The sequence below is a fragment of the Sebastes fasciatus genome, chromosome 3 (genome assembly GCF_043250625.1).
Source record: "Sebastes fasciatus isolate fSebFas1 chromosome 3, fSebFas1.pri, whole genome shotgun sequence".
NCBI classification, from domain to species: domain Eukaryota; kingdom Metazoa; phylum Chordata; class Actinopteri; order Perciformes; family Sebastidae; genus Sebastes; species Sebastes fasciatus.
The window spans coordinates 33636876-33661062 of NC_133797.1; the positions used below are offsets into that span (position 1 = coordinate 33636876).

General features: G+C 38.2%; 1 protein-coding gene across 2 annotated transcripts in view; it reads right to left on the reverse strand.

The window, feature by feature from the left end:
• The window catches only part of grb2a (growth factor receptor-bound protein 2a), a 42878-nt gene that overhangs the window by 8541 nt on the left and 10150 nt on the right, over positions 1-24187 (reverse strand). For both annotated transcript variants that reach the window (XM_074630499.1, XM_074630498.1), the window contains exons 3-5: positions 19295-19385; positions 5975-6072; positions 396-518 (exon numbers count right to left, since the gene is read on the reverse strand). In XM_074630499.1, coding sequence (XP_074486600.1) covers positions 396-518; positions 5975-6072; positions 19295-19372 — 299 coding nt within the window. In that variant the 5' untranslated portion in view covers positions 19373-19385. The remainder of the gene's footprint in view (positions 1-395; positions 519-5974; positions 6073-19294; positions 19386-24187) is intronic.

Genomic DNA, 24187 nt, shown 5'->3' on the forward strand with positions numbered 1-24187 from the left:
TCTTTTTCCGCGCCGAGGCTCACGACTATTTCAATAATACATTTAATTTGGAAGATGAGTTGTAAATCTTCATTTCCTCATTGTGTAATTAGTTTGTTATCACTGGTTTCATTTAGAGCACACTCAATTAACCGTGTTATCTTCAGAACACAATAAACAGTTGTAGGACTGTAAATTGTATCAGTGATAAATGATAACGATAAAGAGAGAATCGTTAATTGTGTTTTAAAGGGCAAATTAATTTCCCCAAACTTTTAAAATTAATAAAAAAATAAGGCCTTTTGGAAATTGGCATATTGGAGAAAAAAAGGATAAAATATCAGCAGAGACGTGTGTGTGCGCTACAGCAAATAGAAAATGTACCTCAGGGTGGATTAATTGTAATAAAAACTGACTTGACAGAGAGGGTGAAATCCCCCAGAGTGGACTCGCTCCTTCGGATGAGGAAGGCTCCGTCTTCTCTCTGTTTGCTCAGCAGGTCTTCAGCTTCGGCTCGATTCATGGACCCATAATACCAGCTGTCAAAGTCAGCAGAACAAATAAAAAACAGTCACTGACACTTGAACCATCATACTGTCAAATAAATTAGAGTATAGCTGCCGTTGAGGACATGAAACTAGACACTTCTGAGGCGAGAGGAGTTCTTGTTGCTAGAATCATAAACACAAAAGTCAACCACAAACAAACTGCAGAAAACACAGAATCTCTGACAGCTGATTGTTTCGGCATGATAATAATAATTACTAGTTTTGCTTTTTTCCTGCCATGTTTGCTGCTTATGATGACTCACTAAATCTGGCAAGTGGTGACAGAAAATGAAATCCATAAAAAGTCTCATGATATAATCAAATCATCAGTTTCTAATTAACCTTCATGAAAATAATATAGTTTATTGAGTTGAGTTGAACCGAATTAATTAAGGAATGTCACTCATAAAAGTCTAATATAATGCTGAAATATGTGCTGGTTTCAAGCAGTGGATGGTCGGAAAACCAGAAGTATACTTGGTAAGTTCTACTGCATAGTGTAATATCACCTTGTACGTTAGCAGCGTATCTCAAATTACTTAAACCTGCAGTAGGTAGAATGTTTTTGGCATCATTTCAGACAGAGAGAGCGTTCCTATTGGATGTTCATTCAACGGAGGCAGCTGTCAATCACACACAATCTCTGATAAAACGGTCAAACTAGGTAGCGATGATCAAATATTAATACATTTCTGTTACTGTAATTCCTATTTATCACCTGAAGTGTTTTCAGAATCATCTTGTAGTGTACTGTTTAGCTGTAAAATGAGAAAGTTTGCTCCGGCTGGTGGGCGGTGCTTGGTATTTCCTCAACTGATGGCGGCGGGGTCACAAACGTTCTCATTTTACAGCTAAACAGTACACTACAAGATGCTTCTTAAAAACATTTGAGGTGAGTAATATGCATTACAGTAACAGAATATTGATTCATATTTGATCAGCGCTGCCTAGTTTGACCGTTTGATCGGAGTTTGCGAGTGATTGACAGCTGCTCAGAGACGGCGAGGCTCCAGCTCGGCTCTGATTGGTTGTTTTCCTCCAGTCTGTGAAATCTTGCAGATGCCATTAGGAGCACCGGAGGACACAGAGGCACATGATTCTTTTCAGATTACTTGTCTCATGCACTACTGTCAGATTATAGTGACCGTTTTATAAAAATAACTTTTGTATTTTTTTTATCATAGTTGCTCCAATTCTACTCACTGCAGCTTTAAGGGAATTAAATAATATTCTGATGGAAAGTAAGGTTAGGAGCCAGTAAAGAACTGAAGGGTAGAAATGCTCTTTGAAGATGGCCATTTATAAGTCAAGGACCGTCTTGATGGCTTGACGACACCTTCTTTCATTTATTGATTCGGAGCTTCCTGTGGCTTCATGTGCTCAGAAACACTGATCTGTTTGTTGGCTGAAGTCTTCAAAAGGACACGGACAGCCCCGAGGGGTGTCCTTCCCCGGACCTGAAAGCCAGGCTGAACCTGTACTAATGAGACACCCTAGAGACAAAAACAAAGGGCTCTTTACAAAATTTCCAAATATACCTGGAAGTTTCCCTCGGTTGGCTGACAAAGTGGTAATTAAACTTAGTGCCACAATATCCTGAAAATGTTTCCATGAAAGTTCACAGTACAAATGTTGCTTTTCTTCTTTTGGCTACTATTATTTGGCAAATTGTTATTGTGTTGTTGTTGTGACAAAAAAACCCATCTGTTGCTCTCCTTTTTGTGGTTCTGACAGGCAATATTATAGAGGTCAGAATGGTGAAGCCAGGACGTGTTAGGGTGTTGCTTTTAAAATCCTAAAAAAAAAAAACTTCTGATGTGAAACTGATGTGTCCACCCAATCTGGGTATGGATGGAAAGACTGAATTTTGAGGAGCTCGGGATGGGACAGCCTCCTCGACCTTTAATATCACATCAGCTTTGAAATGTGGACTTTGATGTGTACGGCCCCTGAATTGAGTTGCAGCATGCTGTGTGTGTGTGTTATCCCTGCAGTACCGTACAACCTGTCCAGAATATTTCCCCAAAATGATTCCCTTTTGATTTTTATATCCACAGTTCTGAACTAGTTTTATTTAGTTTTAGTTTTAGTATTTACTCAAATATGGTACTTAAGTACAATTTTGAGGTACGTGACTTTACTTGAGCATTTCCATTTTCTGCTACTTTATACTTCTACTCCGCTACATTTCAGAGGAAACTATTGTACTACTCCATTACATTTAGATAACTTTACTTACTAGTTACTTTTCAGAGTCATGTTTTCATAAAACACATAATGATAAGCTTATAAAATACAATATATTGTTTAAGATTAAACCAGTGGTTTCCAAACTTTTTGGCGTCTGATCTCTTACGTCTGTCTGACCCCTAGGTTGGGAACCACCGGACTAAACTGTATATGAAGCAGTTGTTTAAATTAAAATGCTGTTTACACATTGATGAATCTGTATTAACAATCTATAATGTGATATACTGTATAGTAATGCCAGTAGTATGCCAGTCAAAGGCCATTTTTTTGCAGAACGAGTATTTTTACTTTTGATCCTTTAAGTACATTTTGCGAATCATATTTTTAGACTTTTACTTAACTAAGATTTTAAATGCAGGACTTCTGGTGGGTAATGATAGCGCATTTTTACATTGTTGTATTGTTACTTTTATTTTAGCAAAGGATCTGAATTCTTCCTCCATACAACAAAAGACAGGGTTTCCACCTCTGGGACAGGGGTTTGCATCCCGTGTGAAACCAACAATGAGTAGTTGTCTTTGTGTTCGTAGTTATTTTAACCAAAAATACAATGCGTTTCCTTAAACTTAACTTAGTGTTTTTTTTTGCCTAAACCAAAAGAAGTTGTAGTTTTGTGGCCTAAACCTAAAGAAGCCTTTTTGTTTGTGTTCAAAACATGACGTTTCATTCAGTTTTACATGTTAGAACGTGTTGCTTTAAAGTTTCACTTTCACTTTCACAACGTAGTAGGCGTAGTAGGCCCCTAATGACCCATATCTATGGCGCTTATAACGACTGATAACGCCTATTTAATGGCCTGATAACAGTCGAATCGGTTGTACCAACTGAGTACTCACGCTCACTCCTCCCTTTCCAAGACTGTGGTAACGTGAACCGTCGTTTGTAACGAAGTGACTTTCTTATTATGTCACATCTTGATTTATGTGCTTTCATGTAAGTGCCTTTAAGAAATGCCAATTTCAGTTCAATTCTACTATTCAGTGCGCCACAGCTGGGATTAAATGAGATGTGAGCGAGCACCGTTACATTCCCACCATCAAAACAAGTCTTAAAGTCAAGGAAAATCAATATTGGGTTGAGACTTTATATTGAACTGCTGTGCTGTTGCAGTGCCACGGTGATCAAGAAAGAGATTCAGGTCAGTCAAGGATAAGACTCTTCACTCCTTTGTACCGCTTCATCGTGGTATGCAGCATTAGAGAATATCTTTTTATTTGTATCGTTTAAGTTGTTTGTGATTGACTGAATGATGGAAAAGTTGTATTATTTAAAAAATTCAACAATCTTTTATTCATTTGAAATGACTATGTGATGTTTTATTGCCTGCCCTAGGTATTTAGGTGTCTGGCTATTTACCTGTATGTTAAATCACTCCATTGTAGTTAAATTGGAAACACAAACTATGTTTACTTTGACTACTGTAATATTGATTTTACTCTAAACAAGACAACCCCTTAAAGCTGCAGTGGGTAGAAATGGAGAAACTATGATTGCTTATCATTGTAAATGGATCATCTTTGGACTTGGTTGGACACAACAAGCAATCTGAACATATTACCTTGGGCTCTGAGCAAAAGGACATTTTCATTATTGTCTTAAAGGTCACATATTATGCTCATTTCCAGGTTCATAGATGTATTTTAATGTTGCACTAGAACATGTTTACATGCTGCAATGTTTAAAAAACCCTTTATTCTTCTCATACTGCAGCCTGAGTCTGCCTGCCTCAGAGCCTAATTCAGCCTCTGTCTGAAAACCCCTGATTCACAGCCTGTCTCCTCCCACTCTGCTCTGATTGGTCAGCGTTTTCTGTCAATCAAACTTCCTCAACAACAACAGCGTCACCCTCCCCCTCCCTCCCGGAGCAGCTCTGGAGAGAGAGACGAGTGGAGAGAGAGGAGTGGAGGGAGAGACAGCTAGAATAGAGCTTATAAACCACTTTAAAGTTTATAAACCAGAAACTTCACCCAGCGCACGTTACCGGAGGAATCTGATCAGAAATCGGCGACACATGATGAACATCTGCGGTCCAGATTCCAGGTTTTCCTGACGGTTTCTCTCAGGTAAATAATACTATTTATAGCTCTGTTAGTTAACTCAGTGTTTACCTCATGCATCAACTCTGTAAACCGTAAACATACACTCTGTTTTACGTCTGTCTTTACAGATCCATCTGTGAGAAATGACCGACAGAATCATCCCAGAGGAGAGCAGATAGCTGAAAGCAGATGGGAGATACAGAGCTAACCCGTTAGCATGTAGCTACATGCTAACGGGTTAGCTACATGCTACCGCTATGAGACGGTGTATAAACACAGCGACCATCAGGGTGGAAAATAGAAGATGTGAAACAGTAGTCAGTTCATTATTTCTGCTAAAAGATAAATGTATGGAAGATCAGAGTAATGGTATATTATTTACAGTAGTAGCTGTCTCTGTGTTACCATGACTACAGACCACCGGAGCTTAGCTTACTATAGTTTACCAGAGCTGAAAGACTTTCTCCTGTACCATGTTAACATAACTAACTAACAGGTGAGATGATTACAAATGCTGTGAATAATTAATATTGTCATCTGTCAACTCAAATAAAGTTTGACTGTGAAACAGAAATGTGTTGTGTTGCTTACAAGTCACTATTTACTACCTGTACTCTGCTACATGCATGACATCAAATATATATAATATATAAATATCATCTGTTTAAACAGTGTAATTACATAAAGCCTTTGTGAAAGAACATGTTATATTTAGATGATGGGAGTACATGAAGCCTGTTCTGCTGGTTCTTGCAGACTTTGCTCAAGTTAGGTTGAGGAGGAGAGACAGTGACGCGCTGTGGGGCGGGGTCAGCTACTGAAGGTTCTCTCTGGTTCGACCAGGAAACCCTTACATGGCTTGCATTTCTGCCTAATGACGTCAGAAGAGAAGGAAAAAAAGCGATTTTTTTTTCTGCACCCATTTCCGGACAAACGGAGGAGGAGAAAAAGAGAGAGGATGGTCTTTTATGATACTATGGTGGCCTGTAGACACACTGGGGACAGATATTGATGTTTAAAAGACATGGAAAAGTGCATTTTGCATGATAGGTGACCTTTAACACTTTATAGACAAAGCAATTGGACAAATAAGTCGATAATGAAAATCAATTGATGCAACACTACTGAAATGTTTCATTTCCTTCAATCATGACTTACCCATGTGGTTTAACTTGGACACAATTCTTGGGAATCATGCCTTCTTTCCCACACTGCTCTGCTTTGTAAAAGTTGTCGTCACAGTATAAATCCAAAATCTGCAGAAATGACAGAGAAAAAGAAGATACTGCAATTGAGGAAAAAAAATGACAGAGCTTACACAGGTGGTTCATTTTTATCCACATAGAGAGGTCAAGAGGTCCAGTGATGTCAAAAACCGACTGATCTCTAATACTGCACAGCCATTGCCAAATACGGACACTGTCTGTGCAAAAGGAAATTCTGTTTTGAAGAACCACGGAGAGCAATTCCTCTCCAGGTCCCCTGCTGGAGTTTGAATCCCTGCTGTTGACTCAAGATGTTATGTAGTTCTGGAGAGTGTGTCTGTGAGACGAGAGGGCAAAGTGAGACAAACAGTCGGGGGCTCTGTGTGGCCATCAAAAAGTCAGACAACCTGAGAGGCTTTATCTGAAGTCTCCGAACTCCCAAGCAGATAATGACTGTTTATCTGAGCGTCTGCAGCTATCATCTCTCTCAAACAGTGATGCTGAACATTTTCTATTGCGGATGGGAATGAAATAAAAGCTTTCAGATGAATAGAGCAATGAAGGCAGAGATATATAGCCTCAGGGTAGCCCGAGACTCCCCCTACTTCACACAATATAATCAGACAGAAATGGCAGAATATCATCTTGAAACACGAAGATATTTGTATAAATCAAATCAGTCTATGCTAACACTCATCGTCATTATTATTTTCTCCCAGACATGCTTATGATGACTTAAAAGCCTAATTTTCAATGCATTCCCACTTGACAGGTTGTCTCTTATACAGAGCGAGTTATCTGCCACCAGCCGTGATGCAAATTAAAAGCCATTCAACCTGGACAGGTCGCACTGTGCATGAAGCTCCAACTGTGACAGAAATGTGTTGCATTCATACTTGCCAACTTTGAGACTTCACAAATAGGGAGGATTTCAAAACCAAAGCTCTGTGGGTCCTCCCCCAGAAAAATCCGAGTTTCAGAGACTTTTATTCCTGCATTCTGGTGACTTTTAAATAATGAAATAACAAAATATGAATGAAAATAAATGAAATAACTAAATATTAAGTACACTGCAACAGCATTTTTTGTTAAATAGGCCTACTTTTAATTTAACTTTTAATTCTCAGGAGAGAAAACTCGCCCCTCTGGTGTGAACTTGTGTGAATATCTGGTATAAACTAGGTTAATATTCATCCGTTTTCATTCATTCATTCGGTTTTTGCACCTGCTTGAGTATTTCTTTCTCTTAGTACTCTCCATTTCTCTCTCCTTCTCTCACTCAACTGAAGGTCCTTTCAGACACAACGTGACAACGACACCACTGCGTTCTGAAACCCGTTATTTCGAATGGTTCCATGCCAAGACAGCTTTGCTGTGATGCTGTGATGGAAAAGACATTTGGTGTAGATCTATTGCCATCAGGGTGGAAACAGTAGGGCTTATACACGCTGTGCTAGAAAACATGTTGAGATAATGAATAGGAAAAAAAAAAGGTGTAAAAAATTGCCATAAATTGGGAGAAATGCGGGAGAATTGTGGCCCCGGGAGGAAACCAGGAGAGGGCAATGAAAAACGGCAGTCTCCCGGGAAAATCGGGAGGGTTTGTAAGTATGGTAGCATCATGCATTATGAACAGTTTATAAGATAAAGTTTGCAGACTTTTACAGGAAACATATAAATTCACACACTGAAAAAGCAGCCTCAGCCTCCTCCTGCAGGATTATTCCCCTTAGGGGTTTCCAAACCACAATAATCAGTTTTACTGCTCACTGATGGAGCTCCAGGGACTCAATCATTCAGGCTCACAGTGAAAGAAGAAAATATAAACTGAAGTGACCACTTGAACCACTGGAGAATACAGCATCTGGTTCAGAAAACAAACATTTTGTTCTACCGTTGAAGTGGTGCCACTGTTTCCTGGCGGAAAATAACTTACACTAAGTACGACTGTAAACTGAAAATACACCTGATTTATGAATCAAATGTGGTTTAAATGAGGGTAGCTTTTTGCATTGTATTGAAAGGAGATAATAATAACTTTATCCATTGCCACAAAAGAGGAGCTTCCACTTTGCTGTAAATTGTGTATTTTTGGATGTTTCCCAGTAAACTGTAAGCTTAACAATACGAATAAGAAGATGGTTATATTCTGTTTACTTGAAGCTAAACATAAAATTGCTCTGTCATGGAAATCCATGAATAGACCAAGCAAACAGAGTTGGGATGATGGATTGGTGCATTGTATGGCTATGGAGAAACTTACTTATATATTAAGAGGGAAATACAACACTTTTTTTTAATAAGATTTGGGACTCATTCATGAAATTTCTGAAGGGGGAAGATTTTGCTAAGACCTTGTAGTGATCTATTGTTCATTTTTTTTATTTTCTTATATATAGTTTTTGAATTCTGAGCAGTTTTGTTATCAATATGAGTTTGATTTTTACCTTGTCATTAAGTATGACAGCAGAATTTGCCTTAATTTTATGTGCAATGTGAAGTGTATGGTTTTTTGTTATGTGAAAAATTTCAATAAACATACTACTGTAACGAGTTACATGTACTCAAATAACTTTTTTGAGTAAATTGTACTTGTCAGAGTACTTTAAATGCAGCATATTTTTCACTCTTATGTGAGTAGATATTTAAAAGAATAATCATTACTTTTACTCTGTTACATTTGGATGCATTCATCGCGCAACTTTTATTTATTACTTCATGCATTCATGATCCGTTTAGAGGCAGGTGGTCAGCTGGTCTCAGGTCTGCTGGCGCTCTCTTATCCTACCACAGCCACGCCGTTTTAACCACAGATGGTCTTCCTCAGGTCAAAGTGAGGAGGTGAACACACCTGTATTTAATAGGTGATTAACAATGAAGCATCACAGCATTATCTCCTTATGAGTCTAAATGAGTCACCTGATGAGAGACATTTTCAGAAAGATAAGAGGCTGATTTGTCTTCATGTGACTGGAGATCCCTGTCTGTGATGAGAACTGTGACTTAGGACATCTATACTTAAATATATACTTATACTATACTTGAGTACTTTTTCTTTTGCAAAGAATAAGAGCACAAGTCACAGTGTGTTGGTGTATATAACTAATGCACATGCAGACATAATTTGAGATGTGGTGAGGATACACATGTAGAGTCTGACAGGTCAGCATGATGATGATCATCATCCCCACTGGGGAAGATTTTCTCCCTGCAAATTTTCTGAAACACAGTAATTGCACAACAGAAGACACTACTTATAACTATTACGATTCAAGGCATAGTTTGAGACGACAGCTAGAGAAAGCAAATGTAATGAGATAATGACCTTTAAGACAAAAGACCACAGAGAGAAGAAGAGAGGAGAGAGGAGAAATGTTTGGCAAAAAATATTCTTTCAACCCAAACACTGTTTTTAAAACAATGCAGCACTTCCTGATGTGGAAGGCTGATAAGTTGTTCTTTCTTTTATAGATCTACACAGAGACCTTGATAAAACAAAGGGAATTTGGGGGGGAAAATATTATAAATTTAAAGATGAGTGGATCAAATAGAATTGCAAATTGTTGCACCATCTCGTCTGTCGGGTTTTGATCATTTTGTTTGTTTTGTTTTGTTCGTTTTGTTTGACAAACAGGTCGATGCACTTAGAACAGGTAGAAGCCAGTTGATGGGGGTCACATCACTTTAGGCTATACTGCTTTTAGAAAGGACGCTTTCATCTCAGTAGGACATCTCTTCTAAAGCCATAAAACAATGGTCAATGCTGGTTTGTTTGATCACATAACCTGTTGTTCATCTTTTTCTTTTTGTCTATGTGCCTCTTCTGAATAGTTCATGAGGAAAAAAATTCCTAGTTATTATTTATCAAGAGTTTAACAATCAAAAACTCAGCTATTCTGCTTCATCCGTGTGATGGTGTGGTTGGATCAGATTCGATAGATAGTGCCGATGTTCAGCTTCCCGCTGTGTTACCGGCGTCCGGAGCTCCCCGCCACTCATTTGCAGGCGAGACACGGCATTTCGCGTCAACCGGCAGAGTATTGCCGGCGGGTGAGCGGAGATCTCTGGACGCCGGTAACACGGATTGAAAATCGGCAAAAGTTTCCCTTTAAGGAACCATTGACTATTGGTGACAGTTGGGTCACGAGAACTGGACTCTGTCAAAGTCAAACACTTTGTATGGGCGTCAACCACCCAAACCTTCAAATCCAAACTTTTTGATGGACTATGAAAACTAAAATCCCAGTGCCTCTCCCTGCAACGTGCGAGTCTGACCGTTCCATGTGTCTGCAAAGGGCTATTTGACATGAAAGAAAACATGTCCTTTTCCACACTGTCAAACGCATGAATGCTCTCCTGGCTATAAATCTGGCTAGTGAAGTGCACTTAGGCCTTAAAGAAAATGACACTTTTTCCAAGTGGTTTTGTCACCGCAATCTGTGTTAAAGGCTCGTGGATCACTACAAATAGTCGTCAATTTTGAATTTTCAAAAACCTCTCAGATCCTCATTTGAAATGCTTAAAGCTTCAGTAGGCAGAATATTTTTGGCATTATTGGGCAAAAAATCCATAATAACCTTTCAGCATATTGTAATTCAAGTGCTCTGAGAGAAAACTAGACTTCTGCACCTCCTCATGGCTCTGTTTTCAGTCTAGCCAATGACAGAAGACTTTGACCAATCACAGGTCATTTCAGAGAGAGAGCGTTCCTATTGGCTGTGCTTGGTATTTCCTCAACAGATCTCAACATGGCTGCCGGGTCACAAACTTTCTCATTTTACAGCTAAACAGTACACTACAAGATGTTTCTGAAAACATTTGAGGTGAGAAATAGGCATTACAGTAACACAATATTGATTCATATTTGATCAGCATTGCCTAGTTTGACCGTTTCATCGGAGTTCACGAGTGATTGACCAGATCAGCTCTAAATAGTTGTTTTCCTCCGGTCTGTGAAATCTTGCAGATGCCATTAGGAGCACTGGAGGACACCGGAGAACACAGAGGCACATGATTTTTTTCAGACTACCTGTCTCATGTACTACTGTCAGGATATAGTGACCGTTTTATAAAAATAACTTTTTTAATCATATCGGCTCCATTTCGACCCACTGCTGCTTTAAATCTGCACATACAACAAATTTACAGTATATTGCGGACCATCAATATCAACAATCACAATTCACATTCATCTTTTGTTAAAGAATCCATCTCTGTCTCTGTAATCAAAACCTTAATAGCGAAGGCATCGATGGCTAATGGGCTGTCATGATGCAAGATAAGGTGACAAACACTAAATAGGGAGAATGAGTGTTGAGAAGCTGGGAGTAGATAACAATAGAGGCTGGGAATATGTAGACTTTTAAGAGAGACAAGGAGGTAGAATGTCCTTTTTTGATATGAACTGATGTGTGTTTTGTCTGTCACTAATATTTTCCAACCCATGACTATTTCTGTCCATTTACGTAATCCTCTGCTCTTCAATCAGCATGCCAAAATGAGGAAAAACTCTGCAGATATAGACCTCCAAAGCTTCATATTTCCTACTCTTTCTCAGTAAAAAAGAAGCCGATGTTAGAAAACTGGCAGTCAAATGCGGTTGCCTTCCTCACCTTTTTTCTTTTTGCTATCGCCTGAGGGACAGAAGGGGCAGTGTGGCTGTCAGAGAAGCGGATTACATCAATTACCATGTCTGCGACGCACTCGGTACATGCCTGAAACTTATTTGGATGTTTTTCCTCCGACCTACATAAAGCTAACTTCCTCTCAGAGCACTGGAAAGTGGTGTGAGGGTTGAAGAGCTGCAGCAAAAGGAGTCATGGAGGATCATGTATATTATACAGTATAATGGACAGGTACAGGACGAAGGGAGTCTGAGACAAGACCAAGTCCTCTCTTGACTCGCTTTGCCGTTTCACTTCTCTTGCTCTGCTTGTCACAGACACAAAAAAGGAAAAAAAAAACATGGCAACCAGAGTGTTTCGAAGCTTCAACCATGGCCATGGCAGACGGTCTGAAGGGTATCCGCAGATCGATAACGTCAAGTATAGCCGACTATAGATTTTTTCTTGAAATATTATGACTTTATTCTCATTAAATTGCTACTTTACTTTAACCACAACTTTTCCATCAAAATATTACAACTTTCTCGACTTCTCAGAGAACATACGTAGATCTGGGAGTTGTTTTGAATGTGCAGAAAGTTTTGAGCAATCTTGCTGAAACACACTTGCTGAGCTATTTAAATCCAGAGGTTTGTAAATGAATTCAAATTAATTAATGTGGGCTACTATTGACTGTGAATATGGGGCCATGGGCGCAATTAAAGAGGTTACTTCCCCAAACAAAAGACACAAAAGAGGACGGAAGAGTAAATTATGCCAACGTGTGTGTTGCCTCAGCAGAGATAACATTAAATGAGAAAAGTTGAGCTACAGGAGAATACATTTTTGAAAGCAGTACAGAATGCCTGACAGCCTTGCTGAATTATGTTCTATTATATTTTGAATTCTCACCTGCTACCTGACTTTTAGGTTTTCCTTTACATAAATAAGGACATTTCCTATGGTGCTGGATGACCCTGATTTGCATAAAGTAGCCTAGACCTCATCTCTATGCAAATGAGGAGCGACCAACGTGACGCACTGTTTCTCAAATCGCACCACCACGCTACCAGAATGCATTGCACGGCTGCTTACATAAACAATGAATGGGAAGCGTGGCGAGGCCGGAGGCTGTGCACACATACCATTAGTGGATTTCATATTATAGACATAACAACTAACTATTTATGTAACAATTTAGCCACAAGGTCTTGTTTTTTATTTCACCAACCCCTTTCATAACCCGCAAACTGTTTCCCGTAGACTCCTCTGGGAGGCATCAGTTCCTTTTTCATTTTGCCATGAGGGTCAAGTATTTGTAAGGCTGTGTGTGAATGCATGCGCGTACGTGGTCGCAGCTATTGTGAATTCATCTCGTTCTAATGCAATGCTGTTTTTCCGTTTGACAACATGCTTATACTTGTTGATGAGGGTTAAGTTGCCACCATGGATTACACCACCACCTTGACTGACAGACTCAAAGACTGTGTTGGCATCAGATATGTAAATTTGTTGCCATCAGGGATAATATGTCATCCTGTGCTGATCTGAGGTGCCTAAGGAAACGGTTTTAGTGCCTGTGTAAAATAGTTACCTGAGACTAACTCTTTTGGGACTGACTGAATCTGCTTGGTACTGCTAATGATGAATACTGAATATAATGAGGGACTGTAACCTCTGAATATTTTGTATTGTTCTGGAAATTTAATGGAGACACATATCCACACACCTCACAGATCTGCAAGAATTCAGTGCCTCTTCTCCGGCTCGATCTCATTATACCATTGGTCACAATCAAAGGAGAAACACAAGATTAAGCTACATATGAAGCTTAGCCAGCTGTCACCTCATCCCCAAGAAAAGGCCAGAACAAGAGATGAAGTCATAGGCACAGTTTGAACTTCAAGGTTGGGGGTTCACAGAAAGGGAATGTAATGTGTACAACACAGAGAGGTACACAGTATCCTAACTGGATGGGACGCGAAAAATGGATTGAAGGACTGTAATAAGTCTTCAGAGCAATTGGTAGCTGCACAGAATAAGAGGCCATTGAGAAGGGTCCTTCAACTGTAATGCTTTCCATACAGTTATGCTGAAACTAATCTGCTCCATCCTTCATTTTACTGAACCTGTTTGAACTCAGAAAAGTAAGCAATTGTTCGTTCTTTCTCTACATCATTCTTCCTCCCTCTTTCAATTTCAGAAGATATTTCGGGGTTTTTTCTTGCAAGAAATTGGGATCAAGGAAGTCTCATTCTCTCATACAGAAGTTCGTGGTCTCTACAACAAAGCTGAATGTCTCATGATGGTACAAAAAAATATTGATTTAGCAACGCAATTTATATCAGAACTGCACTGTTCCTGAAAAATGTCACAATCTACCGCTGTAGTTTGGGTGTAATTAAGGATAGAATGGTCCTAAATAAAAATGTTTTATCTCAGTTTATCTCATTACACAGTTTGTCATGAGGGCTTAAGGAATCGTCTACAATCATGACATACGAAGGAATCTCTGGTGTTTGGTGGGAGCCAAAATGTCATTTCACCACACTGGTTACCATTCAAGATCTTAGTTAAAATTCCTTCTTTGCTTATAACACATTGAACAGCAGTTTCTCTAAGGACAAACAAGGGCGTTTTGTCATCATCCAATCTCAACTTAAATCTAAAGGGGGAGCAAAGTATTTACCTTGGTGGAGGAAAAACAGACTCTTCAGACTCACCTTTTCATCTGTACTTCTGATTTTATCAGTTGTATGCCTCGCCAATATTTAATTATTGTCAACAGTATTTTTGTAAAGCACAGAGTACCCTTTGGTTTGAAAAGTTCTCTATAAAACAATTATTTATATATAACAGATTTTGCACAAGCAAACCAAGGACAAATGTCTGCCTTTTGCATGCAAAAAGTAGACAAAGTATTTTCTATTCTATTCTATATTGAACTATATGCTTTAAGCCCAAAGCAGTCTGACTGTCCTTCTGTGCAGCACATTCTTTACTTTGACTGGGTATCTACTGCAAAGAGAAAGAATTTCCCACTTATTGCACTGAAACATGATATGCTTCAAAGCATATTAGAGTGGAAAAAACCTCATCCAATTAACCATTTTAGGCTTTTGTGGGAAAAATGTTGCAATGCAAGGAAATGTCAAGAAGCTAGAATGTTAAAGACTGCTAAAGCCATGAACACTTTTTTTTCTTTTCTTTTTTTTTTTTACAAGTGCTCAAATTAACATCTCTTCTTTTCATTTGATTGATTGGTTGGTAAAAGAAGAACTTAAAGCAGTAACCTGAAAAAAATCATGTGCCTCTGTGTCCTCCGGTGCTCCTAATGGCATCTGCAAGATTTCCCCCACTGGAGGAAAACAACCAATCAGAGCTGAGCTGGAGCCTGCCGTCTCTGAGCTGCTGTCAATCACTCACAAACTCCAATCAAACGGTCAAACTAGGCAGCGCTGATCAAATATGAATCAATATTCTGTTACTGTTATGCCTATTTCTTGCCTCAAATGTTTTCAGAAACATCTTGTAGTGTACTGTTTAGCTGTAAAATGAGAAAGTTATTGACCCGGCAGCCATGTTGAGATCAGTTGAGGAAATACCAAGCACCGCCCACCAGCCGGAGCACAGCCAATAGGAACGCTCTCTCTCTGAAATTACCTGTGATTGGCCAAAGTCTCCCGTCAAAGGCCTGAAAACAGAGCCATGAGGAGGTGCAGAAGTCTAGTTTTCTCTGAGAGCACTTGAATTACAATATGCTGAAAGGTTATTATGGAATTTTTGCACAATGATGCCAAAAACATTCTGCCTACTGCAGGTTTTAATGATGAAAAATATAAAAACACTGCCAAAAGCAATTCATCATCTTTATCTGTAGAGGCCAACTCTTGAAATGAGAGAGGCATTTAAGTGCCACATCACCACACATCTCTTCCACAGTTTTAGAGGAGTAACTGAATCACATAGTTTAATATGATCAGTACTCATTTAGGGAGACATTCACAGTAAAAAGGCCTGATGCCAAAACCAAACCAAGCAGCGTGATGAATCCAGGAAGGGCAACACATCCTCTGATATTCAATTTGGAACAAGAGCAGGCAACGTTCCTGATGCTAATCCAAATTCATTTCTCTATGCTCTCTTTTTATCCACTGACTTTTCCCTGCAATCTGGCCTGCATAACAACTTACAACAGAGCTGTCCCAAGAAGCTGACAGACAAGACTAAGTGGAGCTCTGATATCAGGGCCATAGTGGAAATTGCTATTAAAAGCCAATTATTTGTTGCTGCACCAAAACACACATTGACACTCTCAATCTTTAAATATGTATCAGACACACACAGACCCCCGAGACACATTCAGTCTGGTACCTTTCTCAAGGAGGAAGCTTGAAAAGCTTCAAATGAAGAATTTTGTCTGCTGAAACTAATTCAGCGGCCTTAATTTACCAACTAACAGACGGAGTGACAGATGGAGACGTGTTGTTTTGCCTGCTGTGGGCGTCACAAGTAATACGGTTAGTCAGTCAGACAGATATGTGTGTGTGTGTGTATTTACAACCGTGTGTTTCCTTTTCACAGCATCAATCATCTGAGAGAAAAGTAGAGCGCTGATGCAGTTTTGGCATATTTGTGCACTTTGAGTGTAATTGGGGTGGGGTGTTATGCCAATATTCAGTTGTGTGATTATCACAGCATTAACTTGTCATTAATATTCTTGTGATTTACTTAGGGCTGTCAAAGTTAACGCGATAATAACGTTTTAATACACAAATGTTTGAACGGATTTAAAGCATTAACGGGCTCAGTTTTAAAGCCAGAGTGAAGATACTGGCATCATATGAAACTAGAAACACCTAAGGGATCCATTAATATCAACCATGTCATACTAGTTTGTCGCGAAGGAGGCTGAATAACGCTCCAAAGTTACACTAAATGTTGGCGAGGAAAACCTGTTTTCAAAGGGGTCCCTTGACCTCTGACCTCAAGATATGTGAATGAAAATGGGTTCTATGGGTACCCACGAGTCTCCCCTTTACAGACATGCCCACTTTATGATAATCACATGCAGTTTGGGGCAAGTCATAGTCAAGTCAGCACACTGACACACTGACAGCTGTTGTTGCCTGTTGGGCTGCAGTTTGCCATGTTATGATTTGAGCATATTTTTTTATGCTAAATGCAGTACCTGTGAGGGTTTCTGGACAATATTTTTCATTGTTTTGAGTTGTTAATTGATTTCTAATAATAAATAGATTCATACATTTACATAATGCAAGTAAGTTTGCCCACTCCCATGTTGATAAGAGCATTAAATACTTGACAAATCTCCCTTTAAGGGACATTGTGAACAGTTAAATACTGTGTGATTAATTTGCGATTAATTGCAATTAACAAGCATACGATTAATCACAATTAGATAGTTTAATCAATCGACAGGCCTAGTTTTAGTCTTTCTTAAATTTAAAAGAAATGTTCTTTAATAAATTGAAATTTCACATCATCGTCAGTCATGTAAATGTGAAAACTGTCAACGACAACTACAGTAAGGCCATATATGAATATTTTCACTATTATATATGGAGAAAACAGAATTACTGAGCTATCACCCAGGCAGGTGTAACTATGTCTGGGTTAAACACCGAGGCACTAATTTGAAGAAAGACATTTGCAAAACGTAACCCTTAAACATCGACAGTGCAGCACAAAGAGCAGCTGATTAGTCTGTGAACCACAGATTCTGCACGAGGTTAAAACATATTGTCTCGAACACAAGCCTCTTAATTTTAACAGCAGAAGCAATTACTGCCATTCTATTTATTTCCTCCAAAGTGACTAAATAATAACGATATATCAGCCCTCTGGAAGCGTTGATGAGCAATACAAACGACTACACTTTGCCAGGTACTGAGATTGAATTTATATATTTTTTCTGGTGATGTGTTTTGCTTTCTTACTATTGAATTTCTCCTCCAGTTGTCTCAATTTGCAACTGCTGCTTTAACAACCAAAGAATAGTAGACGTCTAACCCCAAACTGGAGAGTGCTTGTTAAATTTGAATGATAGCCAAATGTTTGTTTATTTGGATCCTCATTAGATTGGACTTTTTCTGTCATAACTGATTTGAGAGAAAAAAAAACTCTGACAGACCCGGACAGGGAAACTGTGGTGTCTGCCAGATTTAAACTCACACACCCACTCCCTGTTATTTTAGGCCCACTCTGTGTAAAATAGATAAAACAGTATATGTATAGTATAGTATGTATGTATAATAGTTTAAACAAGTATGCATTACAGTACATCTTGCACATCAACATATCTATCTGACATATTTTACATACACCTCATGTGTCGACTTTAAAATGTTTAAATATTCAAATAGAAAATGTATCCCAGCATAATACTTTAAGTAAAGTAGAACAAGCATATGGAGGACGGAACTTGACAAAATAAAAAATAAATGAATAAATGACTCGATAAATAAATAAATATGTCATTAAATGTAGCAAACAATAATATTAAAAATAAATGCAGCCATGAATTAATTGATGAAATGTGACATAAATTGATATTTCTGGTTTAATTTGCTTCTTTATTTATTTATATTTGTAATAATTCCCTTATTTATTTGCTATTCTTTTTGATTTTCCCTTTTATTAATTTATGTATTTATTTTATATTTTTTATTAATTTAGTATGTATTTATTTTTGCCCAATTTTTTTTATTTACTCATTTATTTTGCATTTATTTATTTATTTTTAAATGTATGTATTTATCTATGCATTTTTTTCATTTAATTATTTATGCACCCCCTTATTTATACAGTTCAGCTTCAGACGGTTGATCTGCACACCTGTACCAGTACCAGGCAGCGACTGGGGTAGCAGCAGCAGGTCGACGTCCTGCTGTAAAGAGCCAGAGATAGAGAGTGCAGCTAGCTGGCTAGCATATAGTCCATCTATGTACTCTGACCCCATGACACATGTTGAGTGACAGTCCACTCATTTGCATAATGAGGCAAAAATGCAAAAAGAAATATATAAAGAAAAGAATGCATAAATAAATATGTTTAAGGGGTGAAAGGGAAAATCATGCATAAATAAACAAAGACATGCAAAAAATACATAAATAAATACATGCATTTAAAAATAAATATAAAATAAATACAAAATAAATGCAAAAATAAATAAATAAAGTTAAAAATTAATAAAAATTAATACATACAGGGGAAAATCAAACATAAGAGTAAATAAATTAGGGAATTAATACAAAGATAAATAAATAAAGAAGCATATTAAAACAGAACTATCAATTTATGTCACATTCAATCAATTAATTAATGGCTACATTTGTTTTTAATATCATTTTTTGCTACATTTAATGACATATTTATTTATTCATGTATTTATTGAGTCATTTATTTTGGAAGGTTCCGTTCTCCATACAGGCAAAAGAACATGATGAAATCAATTATAGGCCTAAACCATAATTTGATTGTAAAAAATTAAAAAAAGACAGAGAAGTATAAATGCTAAAACTGTAACTGGGAAGCACACATTAATTAATAAATCTTAAAGTAAATAAAAGTAAGTTGTCCTTAAAAATCTAGAAGCTGCGTTTTCTTCAGTGACTTGTCGATCCATAAACAAATAACAAATGTCTCACCTCTACTACTGATCCACGCATGACACTCAGTTCATCGTCTGTTTGTGCAGTAAAGTCGTTAATGACTATGGCCTCCATGGAGAAGAAACACCTGCAGAGGACAGACCGAGACTTTAAAGTTTGAATCAGTTATTGTTGCATAAACTAAAGTACACTGATGTACTACGGGCTTTATACGTCACTGAGCTCGTGCAAACGGAAGGAGGAGGTGACCCGAGGAGGAAGCAAGCGCTGTGATTGGTTGCATCCCTCGACCAATTAGAACGCGCCATCTCATCAATTAGCCAATGGCTTAAGACGGGAAAGACCTGTTCAGTAAGTAAAGGAATGTGAGTTTTGACATCCTCGTAGTAATAATAACTCTGATGGACCAGTGGTGACAAACAACAAAAATGTGCATCACACCAAATAAAACATTATTGTTACAAGAGACTGCATGAGATCATTTGTGTGTTGACTTCTGAAGCATAGACTATAAAAGAGTAGCCATTCATACCAGCTCTGACATTACATCAAACAGGCTGTGAAAATAATGATGCAATCAGCATTTTCCTTTGTTTATGACTTGCAATTTTTATTTTTGAAATATAACATCAGTGCTGTAGCCTGCATAAAAAAAACAATAAAACAAAATAAAAAATATACCTTTTCCAAACGTACAGCAACAAGAAGTCCATCAAAATACAGAGTAGTTTTATTTATTTATTAATATATTTATTTATCTATATATTTATCTATTTATTTATTTACCAGGGACAGTGCATATTAATCAATAATTCAGTTCCAGCTCAATGTAAAATGTGTGAGTTAGCTAATGAGCTAATTTTCTTTCATCTGTGGTCCCTGGGCAGGTTATTACATATAAGTGACCTAATATCAATACAATGCTTCAGCAAGCACTCCAGTACAACACAATTATGATACAAAACAACACAATAAAATACATAAATACATTACAAAAGTAGCAGATATATAAAAACAGTGGGTATATTCTAAAGCAAAATGGAAAAAAGAGGCTACAATCCTGAGACAGAAGCGATCAATATCCATGTGCTTCCACTTCATCCTTTCACTTATACATTTATATATGTGCACATAAAATATACATGGCCCAATTGATGAAGTAGTTTTCTCTTCTGACACACATCCTATGTGACGTTCTTTCTTTATGTAGAAACTAGTGTCACTCAGTCCTTAAAATGAGACTCTGCAGACGTTTTTCAATTCCTTAGAATAATTTGCCATAATTATTGCCATCTGTGTCTAATTCTTCAGTGATTGGGTGGAAAGCAGATCATTTCCTAAATCATAATGTTTGCAGAATACAAACTGCGCATGGACAAGCATCCCCCAGCTGCAGTATCTTTCAGAGAATATATAACCTACTGGGGTCCAGTAGAAGTGATACATACATACATGGTACATGGAAGATTGTGGAGTCATTCCCAAAGACTGGGTCGGGGCCCACAGGTGGGTCGCAGGAGATTTTATTAGGGTCGCCACATAAATTTACAGAATTTCGTCCATCGTCTTTTAACATTTATATCTGCAGTACACCTTTGAGCCACATGAAGGAGCCTGAAGGTTCGTATTGTTCTGATAATTGTAGCCTACTTATAACAATGAATCTAATATGAAAGGCAGCGTACAGTCAGACAAATAAACAGAGCCTGTTAACTCCGCCTAAATGCATTTATTTGGTATTATTTATAAAGTATTTAACATGTGTATATGTTTTCAATAACACGTGCATAAAATAAAGTTTTGATTCCTCAAACGTATATCTCTTCAAAATGTCTGGTTTACCTATTCAAGGTAATATAAGGAGAAAAAAAGTTTGGGAAACAGTGGAGTAGATCAGCTAATTTGAAAACAACATATATTATTTGACATATCCACATGTTCAAATAGTTTATTTAGCTTAAGAAATAGGATCATTTTAATCCTTCAGTTTATCAGAAAAATTTTAAATCACCAAATTTGGAGATACATGATTTTTTACAGACAGAAAGCGTATGAAAAATTGTAATCTGAGTAAGTAACTAAAGCTGTCAGACCAATGTAGTGGAGTAAAAAGTACATTTGCCTGTGAGATGTAGTGTAGTAGAAGCATAAAGTTGCATAAAATGGAAATACTCAAGTAAAGTACAAGTGCCCTGAATTTGTACTTAAGTAAAGTTCTTGAGAAAATGTACTCAGTTACATTCCACCACTGATCTTTGTTGTCACAAAAGCCTTTCATCTATGACACTCTGACTGCACCGCAGTCACACCTCAGTTTTTCACAAACCTGTAATCAGAATGTGAAAGGGTCACTTCAAAACACCAAACACACCGAGGAATTGTCCCCCGGGCTCCACACAACTTTCGATCACTTTTTCAATCGGTTTTCCCACGAGCTCATAGATGTATGGCTGTTATACAAACTCTAATGGACCCACAAATAAAAGGGTATGACACCTGCTCGGCACAGAATAACCGAGTCAATCAATGACTTGTGAGGGAAAAGGAACATCCAGCAAGCTTGGGACTGAGTGTACATTTGTCAGGAGTCCAAAGAATCCACCCCCACTCGACTCAAACAAGATGAGTGTGTAGTGCTGTCTGTTGGATGTGTAATCAGGAAATTGTTTGCTAACACATACACCATAACAATTTCATTAGACTAGCAATGTATCCTGTTGAAGAAGATATACGCACATCACGTAGCTGCGAGGCTATTGGAACAGCATCAGTAAAGAAAAAAGTAACACCTGCACACTACTCCATATTTTTATTGACTACGTTTCGATACTGCTTTGATCTTCGTCCCATATTTATTCATCATTCATTCATGCTCTTTCCATTTTTGGATTTGATACAGATAACTTATTTAGAAGGGTGTTTTAAAACCCAGCTATTGTACATATATTAAATATTTCTTCTTTCCTTTTTCCTCTACCTTAATGTAATATTTTTTAACGTATAGGTGATGGATTTTCTGATATATGTGAGGATGAATATGACATAATGTTTATAAATAACATGTTTGATATTTAAGAGTATGGTATTTAGAAGTATTGTAGTGTTTAGGAGTAGTGTGCAAGCGTTTACTAGCAATGTGTCCTCACACAACAGTTGATATATATCTAGCTGTTGAAGCTCGGCTGCACTAATTACAGCAGCTCTAATTGCCACTTAATCTGATTTATCCATTTAATCACAGCAGCTGCAGTGACCTTTTCTCTTGCTAGGGCATTTCCAAGTTTTATAATGGTTGAATCAGGTGAATGTCAAGTTTCCACATGGCTGACACTACCGTAGATCCCAGGGAGTGATGGCCTGACTGAAGAATGGCAGATTGATGACAGGCTGTGTTTTCCCCTCAGTATGCTTATGCATGGCAGTGCTGTAGAAACAAACCTGTTGGAAGCAATGTTTCATAAACATACGGGCACATTTCCTAACTTCTGTTCTTCCCAGATCTAATTATGAATTATGACTCAGGTGGTTGCCAAATCAATCAGAAGAGAAATCTTAAGTACCGTTATGGAGCTGGGCCAGTAGAGGTTGCTACTAGCAACACAATGTTCATCATAGTGACATTAGCGGAGTCCCCATTCAGCGGACGCATCCTCCAAAGGTTACATTTGAAAACCGAATGCGTCACGGCGGCTGCGACAAGGCTGTCTCATCCCATCAGAGACTCCTCCGAGAAATGCAACCTTTCTTTTCCTGGTTTTGGAGGATCCAACTGGTGCATCCTGAAAACTCTCGGGCTCTTTCGGGCAGGAGCTTTCAAATAGCTTGTGAAGCAAATGGGAAATCCTCCGTAGACCAGGGCGTCCCATTTCGGAGGCTTCTCTGTTCTGCTGAGCCTTCATGGACTTGGTAGGCTGCGTCCTCCAAAGAAGGTCGCAGCCCCTGAATTGGGACACAGCTATTCAAACATAGTTATGGCAAATGGCCATAGATTGTATATAAGAAGTGGACGTAGTCACCGTGACGTCACCCGTTGGTTTGTGGACTGTCGCTTTGAAGCCTCGAGTTCGGCATTTTGGCCGTCACCATCTTGGTTTTCGTCCGTCGCCATCTTGGCTTTTTTGACGACCAGAAGTGACACGAGAGGGTGGAGCTAAGTACAACCGAACGCTGCATAAGACATTTTTAGGCAATCAAAATGTTACAATTAACTTTCATGAACTGAAAACACACTGTGAAAGGGTTAAAGTTGTAGGATGAAAATGCAGACAACTCCCAGACCAGGAAACGCCGTGGTAACGACCTGTCAATCACAAGGTAGCCACCCCCTAAAGCATCCCCTGCTTTATGGTCTATTTGACTCTAAATGGGACCATAATTTACTAAATGAACATCATGCTGTATTGAAGAAGACTTAAAACTATAGTGATTGAGACCATAAACTCATGTTTACAATGTTTACTGAGGTAATAAATCAAGAGAGAAGTAGGCTCATTTTCTCATTGACTTCTATACAATTGGAGTCACTCCCTGCTGGCTATTAGAAAGAATGCAAGTTTAAGGCACTTCAGCATTGGCTTAATATTTCAGACCCGGAGGTTGCCCACTGAAAATGATCAAAGAATGTATATTAATATCCTACAAATGTGTTGTTGCTCTGACCCTGGGTCTTTTCCCTGTGGGACGTGCCCTGAATATCTCCACAGGGAAGCATCCTGATGACAGACGCGCCGCCAGTCATTGAAATTGTTCTGATGAAAGCTGCAGAGTGTTCTGTTGATTATTCAAAGTAATGGAGACATTTCATTCTGGAATGACACATTGGCTGCTGATTTCTTTATGGAGTCATTTTTCCGTTTTATGAGCAGCACAGACGTAATTTCTTTCAACTCTGTCATATCAGCAGTAGCAGATATGTCAAAACCTTGGCAC